At 47.1% G+C, this 9,462-nt stretch overlaps 1 protein-coding gene across 1 annotated transcript; it reads right to left on the bottom strand.

Moving 5' to 3' along the window:
- Positions 1-525: 525 nt before the first annotated feature.
- TNFSF9 (TNF superfamily member 9) lies at positions 526-4,561 on the bottom strand. Its single transcript, XM_007489029.3, has 3 exons — positions 4,364-4,561; positions 3,596-3,626; positions 526-2,824 (listed from the first exon to the last, which is right to left on the bottom strand). Exons 1-3 carry the CDS (start codon positions 4,559-4,561, stop codon positions 2,403-2,405), a joined length of 651 nt encoding a protein of 216 aa, XP_007489091.1. The 3' UTR covers positions 526-2,402.
- Positions 4,562-9,462: the final 4,901 nt, after the last annotated feature.

Raw genomic sequence — 9,462 nt, 5'->3', positions numbered from 1 at the left:
TTTGAACTCATCTTCCTGACCCTAGCTCCAGTGCTATCTACTTATATAACCTGTCTGCCTCACATGGTCTCACCCAATCCTTCCTAGTGCTAGTGCCTCCTTCTTTAAAATTTATCTTGTATTTATTTTCTGCATATACATTAATAGGTACATAGTGTTTCTTTCTGCCAGAGAAACTCAGGGATTATGAAGTCAGAGATTGTATCATTTTTTCTTTTGCATCTCTAGAACCTAGTAAATATATCACTTGAAACATAGTAAAAGTTTAATAATGCTTATCAATAGATTTCTAGAAAGTTGAAACTGGAAGGAACCTCAAAGGTCTGGTCCAACCCCCTTATTTTGCACCAAGTCTCTCTACTACACCATGTCCTAATACGTCCATCACCCCCTGCCCCAAATCACACTCTTTACTTGACAACCCAGGCCATGGGTTCTTAACTGGCCCTTGAATGCAACTAAACTTTCTCTGATAGATCAATCTGTTCCCCAATCCCACAATTAGTCAGTCGGCCAGTCAGTCAATAAACATCCAATAAACATTTATTAAGTGCCTACTATGAATCGGGCACTGTGGTTAAACATTAGATACAAAAAGAGGCAAGGGGCAGTCTCTACTCTCAAGGAGCTCACAATTTAATGGGGAGATAACAAGCAAATCTATACACACATTATAAATAGAATAAATAGGAAATAATTAACAGGGGGAAGACACTAGAATTATGAGACATTGGGGAAGTTTTCCTATGGAAGGGAGGATTTTCTTTTGAAAGAAGCCAGAGAAGCCTGGAGGTGGAGATGAGGATGGAGAGCATCCCAGACATGGAGAGACACTGCCCAAGAGTTGAGAGATGGAGAGTACTGTTCTTAGAACAGCAAGGATGCCAACCCTCCAGCCCCCTTTCTGGATCATCCATCCCTCTTTCCTGCAGGTACTTCAAAGTATTTTCCAGTTATGATCTTCTCTAGGAAGTCTTCCCGAATTACTTCTCTCCTTCCTCTGATCCCTCTAGTTTTGCCTGTAGGAGGTCCTCACCGTGAGGACATTATTCAGACAAGAGGTCTCTTCATTTTTTTAATATCTCATCATCTTTATCATCAAAGCCAACAGTGATATAGAACATACTATGTGCAAGGCATTGTGCTAAGTGCTTTACAGTTATTATCTAATTTGATCCTCCCAACAACCCTTTGAGGTAGGTGCAATTATTATCCCCATTTTATAGATGAGGAATCTGAAATAGAGATTAAAATGACTTGTCCAGGGTCACACAGCCCTCTACCCATTGTATCACCTGCTGCCCTCACGACATAATAAATTGAGGTACTATAACAGGTTCCGTAGAGCAGGAGTTCCAACCTTGTGTTTCTTTCTCCCCAAAGCTCAAGGATTTTGCTCATTTGAGTGGTTTGGTAAATGATTTCTTAAAACTCCATTTTGTTCTACTTATCTAGTCTTTCCTACTTTCCCAGTCTGGACCACGGTTGATTCTGGCACTCATAGGATGTCAGAGCTGGGAGGACCCAAAGAACAGAGATCATTGGTAGAAGGGATGTGTGAGGCCAACCTCTTCTTTTACAAAGTAGGAAATGAAAGCTTTCAATTGTACCATATTGCTCACACTAGAATCACACAATGCAGGAAACTCACAGAGCACTGACTTATTTCATACACATCGCTAGGGCACGAGGGTGATAAATAAAATAATTTAAAGGGACCCTGCCCAGAATAAATACACAATTAGAGGTATGGGAGAGTGCCTGGCACTCTCCCTCCTCTCATTGGCCTGGGGCTCCTTGGACCAGCAAACTCCTGCCCAAGTCTCTTCTGCCACTGAGAGGATAGGTGATCTCCAAGTACTTCACATGAAGGTCCCCAGGAGGTAGTTTAGCACCCCTAGAAGCCAATAGGGAAGAGGCCTTGGCCTCAGTCCCTCACCTAGGAATGATCACATAAATAAATAAATAATACCCTTCATTTTCCTAATGCTTTCAAGTTTATAGATCACTTCTCTCCCAACAACTCTATGAAGTAGGCAGTGCAAGGATTATCCCCATTTTACAGATGAGGGAACTGAGTTTAAGTGACTGGCACAGTGTTACAAAACAAGTAAATGTCAGAGACAGGATTCAAAACCAGGACTACTCTGCCTCTTTACCCTCAGACGCCCCGACGGTGAGGACCCAGAATTTCTCCGCATGACTCCTATAGCCCTCTACTCAGGTTCGCCGAGAACTTCCGGCAGTTAGTCTGGGGATTCCCCATGACTCAATCACAAGAGGGGGTCCCCAGGTTAAATAAAACAAGGGCATTTCTGCCCACCCAGTCCTCCATCTTCCAAAGAGAACAAGAAGTCTCGATTCATTGGTCACGATAAATAGGTCCCAGATTCAGTTAAGGGCTACCTTGCGGCCACTCGGAAAAGACCAAAGGTGCTGGCCTCCGACACGAGCTGCCAATCCTGGAAGTCCCCTGCTGTGGTGTTCATGCTCAGCCTGAGCCGATCTCCAGGATACAGGAAGAGGAGGGAGGTCTCAGACGTGGTGACTGTGAAAGGGCTGGAAGGTCCCACATCCAGGGAGAGAGTCAAGACAGCTCGATGTCCAAAGTCCTGCCCCACAGACACAGAGACCTTGACGGTGCCCTGGCTGTAGGCAGGAACTACCACCTGATTAAGCTTCAGGCGGGCATAGACAAAGTAAAGCCCAGAGACACCGACCTTCAGTTCATCTTTTTCTGTGTCATAAGTCATTTGTGAGTCCAAGAATACACCAGAAAGATGAGGGTGGCTGTACCAGCTCAGTGTCTGGTTCTGCACCAAGACTGTGGGGAAAAGAAGAAAGAGCGTCAGCCTAACCCAAGCATTCCCACAATCCCAGTATCAAATAATGGCTGGAAGAAGTATCGAAGGTTTAGTGATGGGATGGGGGATTAATTTCTGAGTTGCTTAAGCATCTCTATGTCCCACCCTGGCAAAAAACCAGGATTGGGAAAAGGAAAGAATCTCCTTTTAGTTAAAACACAGCAGCTAGGCAGCTCAGTGATTACAGAACCTGTGTTTAAAAATGACCTCTGACCCTTCCTAGCTGTGTGACCCTGGGTAAGTCACTTAACCCCAATTGCCTAGTCATTACTGCTCTTATGCCTTTGAACTATACCTAGTATCAACTTAATCAATGTAAGATAGAAGGTAAGGTTCTCTCTCTGTCTCTCTCTCTCTCTCTCTCTCTCTCTCTCTCTCTCTCTCTCTCTCTCTCTCTCTCTCTCACACACACACACACACACACATACACACACACACACAGACACACACCATTGAGCTGGGGTGGTTTCCTTGACCCTGATAGTAAATTTCTCTTCCTCTTATGAGAAGAGGGCATAGATCAAAGGATTTAGAGGGGGGTGCAGAAGAAAGAATGAAAGTCATTGAGTTATTCCGACCCTCTTGTTAAGTAAGCAACTTGTCCTGGGTAATAGAGCCAATAAACATCTGAGGTAGGATTTGAATTTAGGTCTTCTGGACTCTAAATTCAGTGCCCTATTCACTACACTGGGGGAATGAATGGAGGTGGGAGGGAGGTGTGTGAAACTTACCATCTTTCACCACCAGCTGGGCATAGGGGCCCTGGAATGAAGAGAGACAAGTTGAAGTCACTTATTCTCCTAAGAATATAGGGAAAGCTTTCCTCCCTTCATCCCTTCTGGACTATGACCAGGCTCTCCTTCAGTACTTTCCACCTACACACACACCCCTTTGAAATATCTGATCCCCTACTCCAAAGGCAGGTGCTTATCCTGGGATCAATAATAGCTGCCCTTCAAGGTTTCTTTCCTTCACACCTCCATCCATAGGGTCTCCCTAAGGAGTTAAAAACCCACCCTGACAAATTTCAAGAGAAAGATCTGAGTCTTTAAAGGAAACAATGCTAGAGAGGGAAGAAGGGAGGTGAAGAGGAGGCATATCCCTGGGAGGGGGGCACCTAGAATACAAAAGATAGAAATTCTTTGGAATTTTTCCATGCTGGCTCTTGGATGGAGCAGAGAGGGAAGGAAGCACCGACTTCCTTCCTTGGCGGGGTATATTTGGGGGACACGGAAACTAGTCCTGACAGGGTATTCAGGAGAGTTCAATGCCACCAGGGTCCTTCCAGGTGGACAGTGGCTACTTTCCTCGGGGGAGAGGTTTCAAGGTGACCAGAGTCTTTTCTTGTGAGGAAGTAAAGAAATGATAGGGTCCTTGACTAGGGAGGTGGGAGTCCTGGGTACTACGGTCTGTCCCCACAGAGGGAGGGGAAAGGACCCAGAGGTCCTTGGGAGATGGGGAGAGGAATGGGGGTTAAGAGGACAAGGATTTTCCCTTACCTGAACGGGTGGCCGGGGAGCAGAGAGCCCTTCTGAAGCAGGGAGCCTGGCAGAGTTTGTCCCTAGAACAGCGTAAGCGGCCAGGACTCCGGCTAGCAGCAGTATCGCTGTCACCAAGAACCAGTCGAGGGCACGGCAGGTGCGGGCTGGAGCCTGCGAAAGGTGGTCTGGGTTCTCCGGGTCTGAATTGGCCCCCATGGCGAGATCGGGTCATATCCCAGCGGGCCTTGGAGGGCCAGCTTTATCCTCGGGACCAGGAAGTGTAACCTTCCGGGGCGGGGACCCGACTCCACTCCCCCTCATCCACCCACTGCTTGGGGGAGGGGGGGGAGGTCCGAGAGCCAGAGCATCCAGCTCTGGGGGCTAAGGGGGAATCTCTTGCCCTGGGTGGAGGCGACCTTGCTATAGCTATGACGGTTTGGTCTTAGGGCTCAAATACAGCATATTTATTTTAGTTTGTCTCTGTCCTGTGTAAACCCAGAACCACAAAATCTATTCTGCCTCAAGCTGGGTCTGCTCGAGAATCGTAGGATTCTCACCTGTTTCTCTGTTCTCTTGCCTCTGTCTCTGCCTCTCTCTATCTCGGTCATCTAGTCTCTCTATCTCCCTTTCAACCCTCCCCCTCAAAAGGTGTACCAGTAAGTCTAACTACGCTATTTGGTTGGGGGAGGAATATGCAAACAACACACTTTTAAGTTTAAACTCCAGTATTAACATTTTCCCCATCTCAAGTCTAGGTCATCGACAAAACGATAAATCAAGCCTTGATTTGTAGCGTTTGCCGAGTTCTGAGTTTTAAATGTTCACACTGAAGAAACAATAGGCTTGGAGCTGGCACCAGCACGTCCAGAATCCCACTCCCGCCCCAGGGTCCTGGGGAGGGGGAGGGGGGCGAACGGGAGCCTTGGGGAGAAGAATGGGGGAATTGGGGGGGGGAGGGTTACGTAGCGAGGGGGAGGGATGAGAGAGGAGAGACCTCAGTATTTCCTTTGAGGAAAGTCTCCCTTCAGTATTTCCCTTGAGGTCCGACTTAGGTGTAGTTCTCTTCGGGAAAGTTTCAACTACCACACCAATCCCGTGGTGAACCACGCCCCATCCAGCTCCGTCACAACCCTGCCTCTGGTCAATCCTACCCATCCCCATCCCCATCCCCATCCCCATCCCCATCCCCATCCCCATCCCCATCCCCATCCCCATCCCCATCCCCATCTCCATCTCCATCTCCATCCCCATCCCCATCCCCATCTCAATCTCCATCTCCATCCCCTGCCCTGGCATCTTCGTCACCTCTGGGGAGTTGGGAGGTCCCATGTTCCGCCCCGCCCCCTTCTCTCCTATGGGATCTGTTCCAACCCCTCCCCATGTGACGCACGCCATCTCCGCCTCCATCTCCACCATCCCCCCCCCCCAAGTTCCGTAACTCACCGCCCACCTCCCTGCCCGGGACAGTTCCCATCAAGGCCCAGGTCGGCGATGAAACTGGGGACTCCAAACTAGAAATCCCCCTGCGTGGAGAAAAGGGAGAGTAGGACAAGGGGGGAAGGGGAGCGAGGAAACCCTGTTTCTCGTTTTGTCTACCCATTCACAGAGATGGGATGGCCCAAGGGGACTGCCCACGAAGACGACCCCTAGAAGGGGAGAAGCATGCTTGCGGGAAAGCCGATCCCCTGCCTCTGCTGACTGGGTCGGTGTCCCCACCGTAGCAGCGGTGCGTGCCTGAGGCTTGCTCGTTTCCCTCTTCGTGCTGGGAGGAAAAGAACAAGAGAGTGCCCAGGCCCCCAAGACTCCCAGGAGGTTCTCCTAGAAACGGTCTGGAAAAGCCTAGGGCCCCTTTCAGAATCATTTTTTAAATACATAAAATAAAATGCATAGGGTTACAAAGGAAGCCACCCACTGACATAGAAACAGTTCTCAAAACTTTTTTTTTAAGTTCATGAAGGTAGGCAGCTAAGTGGCAGCAACTGAGAGGGTAACTAACAGAGCCCAACAGTTACTTTTGTGGCCATGAGATAGTAAAAACTCGGGTGGGGTGTGGAACACTTACAAGTGCCACAGTGGAAAAAGAACCAGGCTCAGAGCCAGGAGGTCCTGGGTTCAAATCTGACCTCAGACACTGTGTGACCCTGGGCAAGTCACTTAACCCCCATTGCCTAGCCCTTACAGATCTTCTGCCTTGGAACCAATACACAGTATCCATCCCAAAATAGGTGAGGGTTTAAAAAATAAAAGTTTGTGAATCCACGATCTAGTGGCACTGACCTTGAAAAGAAAGTGGCGAAAGGGGAAAATTGTTACTTCCTGGTTGAACTGTACCTGGAAAGTCTGAATGCACCATGTATGGTAAAAGGGGGGTTGTTTATCTGTTAGATGGGCCAGCTGGCCACATGTTCCTGGAGTGGGGAGGATTTCTAATTGTATGCTGTGTTTGTGGTGGGTGAGTGGGAAGTGTGTGTTGTGCATTTCCATGACTCTGTGTTTACAATTCGCCAGCAGTGTGTAGTTACTATGTCAAGTTTGTGTATCTCTGCATTTGTTTCTATAGAAGCTGGGACAATTCATTTAAATTAGTGAATACTGTATGCTAGGCACTGTACTATGGCTACAAAGAGAAAAACAAAGCAGTCTTTCCCCTCAAAAAGCTTATCTTCCTTTGCATCTTCTGTCTATGGTTATAGTGGGTGGCTGAGAAGAATGTGCTTGGGGAATGTGTAGAGAAGGTGTGTTATATCTGTCAGTATTTCTGGAGTGCCTGGGTGCCCTATCCCTGGGTGCCTCACCCAGACATAGGGTCTCCCTAAGTAGTTCAAACTCACCCTACCAAACTTCAAGAGAGGAGAGGTGTGGAGGCAGCTGGGTGGTTCAGTGGGTGGAAAGCCAGGACTAGAGACAGGAGGTCCAGGGTTCAAATGTGGCCTCAGATACTTCCTAGCTGTATGACCCTGGGTGAGTCACTTAACCCCCATTGCCTAGTCCTTACCACTCTTCTGCCTTGGAACACAGGTAAGGGCTTTTGAGAGAGACAGGGACAAAAACAGAGAGAAAGAGAGAGAGAGAGGAAAGGTATCTCTGGGAGGGGAGTATCTAGAATATAACAGATAGAGATCCTGTGGAGTTTTTCAATGTTGGTTCTTGAGGGTAGGTGAGTAAAGGGAGCACTAAGTTCTTTCCCTGCCTGGGTATATTTGGGGATCACAGGCACTAGTGTCCTTCCCTGATCCCAGGGAGGGTTCAAGGACTCCAGAGTCCTTCGTGTAGGGAAGTAAAGAAATTACAGGACCCTTTCCTAAGGAGATGGGGAGGCAGGAAGTCTGTGATCTTCCCTCATAAAAGGACCCATCTGAGGAGAGCCAATGGTTAAATTTTCCATTTGAACATTTACACCTCAGAAATTGGCATATGTTACAATTCAGGGTTTCATTTATTATTTGTTTGGTTGTATTTTTTCTATTTTATTTATTTTTGTTTGGTTGGTTTTAAAATTATCATTTAGACTTAAGAAGGTAAAGGAGAAAATGCTATCAGAGGAAACTTAAAAATGTGGTAGAGATGCAATTTCTCCCCCAGAGCCAATAGTTAAACACCAACCCATCCCTATCTATGTCTATTTGTTTGCGAAGTAGATGTGAATGTGGTAAGTATGTATGGAATATTTCTGTGGCATGTGTCTGATTTGGGTGCAAAGGAATAGGCAGCATATGTTTGTGGCGTGTGTTCATGTGAGCAGAGTTCCCCTGGGTAGTGTAGATGTGTGATTTCGAGGGTAGCTGTGGGTTTGTGTGCAGGTGTTGTGTATCTCTTTGTATGGTCATGGAGCTGGACATGTGTTTATTGGCATGTGTCTGCATGTGATATGTGTGTCTTTAATTGTGGGGTCATGTGCATTCAGCCTATGCCATGTTGCCTTTTCGCAAAGGATTTTATGAATGACTGGGACTCCCCCCAGGCCTTGTCATGAAAGGGCAGAGTTTAGGGAACAGAAATTCCTGCCCTACCTCCTCCTCTGGGCTCTGGGGAATTTGGTCTTAGTGACTAAGCAACAGAGAGCTAAGGTTTCCTCACAGCTCCTGTTCCTGGGGCTCCTCTGCACACACGCCAGCAGCCGGACTGGAGGTAGCAAGTGGCTCAATGCTGCTTAAGGGGAGGGTGCAAGTCCCACCTCAAACCAAAGTGGGAGAGGAGAGGCCAGGACCCACATCCAGAGGAAGAACTGTGGGAGCAGAAACCCAGAAAAAAAACAACTGCTTGATCACATGGGTCGATGGGGATATGATCGGGGATGTAGACTCTAAGCCATCACCCTGGTGTAACTATCAATAATATGGAAATAGGTCTTGATCAGTGACACATGGTAAACCCAGTGGAATTGTACATCAACTATGGCAGTGGGGGGAGAATATAATCATGTAACCATGGAGAAATATTCTAAATTAATTAATTAAACTAAAAAAAATAAGAGAGAGACTGCAGAAAGACTGTGGGAGTAGAAATCCAGAAGAAAACATATGATTTATCCCTTGATTATATGGACGTGTGATTTGGGGGTTTGGATTTTAAAAGATGACTCTATTAAAAAAATAAATAATATAGAAATAGGATTTGAGTGATAATATATGAATAACCCAGTGGAATTGCTTGTCAGCTCTGGGAATGGGGAGGGAGACAACACAAATCATGTAACCATGGAAGAAAAAAAAGTAAAATAAAATAAAAAAGGAAAGAGATTGCAGATCACTTAGACCCCATACGATCTCCCCCCAGATTCCCCTTCTTCAAGGAACTTCAATGCATAGAAGGCATGCTTTCAGAGAACGCTGCTGCCCAGGGAACATCCATCTCCCTCCTTAGCACCCTGGCTAGGACCTGCCAAAAACATCCAGGATTTGTGTTGTCTCCCTCCCCATTCCCAGAGCTGACAAGCAATTCCACAGGGTTACTCATATATTATCACTCAAATCCTATTTCCTATTGTAATCCAGGATCCTCTCCTCCTCTTCCTATCCTGGGAGCATGGGAATTCCAGAGACAGAGCTCAGAAGCTCTTCTCTAGCCCCAGCACTCTCCAACCCCACTACCATGACCCTCCTGACAGACTACCCAGA

Source organism: Monodelphis domestica, chromosome 3 (genome assembly GCF_027887165.1).
Source record: "Monodelphis domestica isolate mMonDom1 chromosome 3, mMonDom1.pri, whole genome shotgun sequence".
Taxonomy (NCBI): Eukaryota; Metazoa; Chordata; class Mammalia; order Didelphimorphia; family Didelphidae; genus Monodelphis; species Monodelphis domestica.
This window is presented reverse-complemented; position numbering and strand designations above follow the sequence as displayed.

Bases quoted from the DNA above. Each gene is read 5' to 3' on its own strand.
- TNFSF9 (XM_007489029.3), bottom strand. From the start codon at position 4,561: ATGGGGGCCAATTCAGACCCGGAGAACCCAGACCACCTTTCGCAGGCT. The intron at 3,627-4,363 runs GTAAGGGAAAAT...TCTTCATTCCAG, and splicing joins CTCCCCGGCCACCCGTTCAG to GGCCCCTATGCCCAGCTGGT. The intron at 2,825-3,595 runs GTAAGTTTCACA...TTTTCCCCACAG, and splicing joins CCAGCTGGTGGTGAAAGATG to TCTTGGTGCAGAACCAGACA.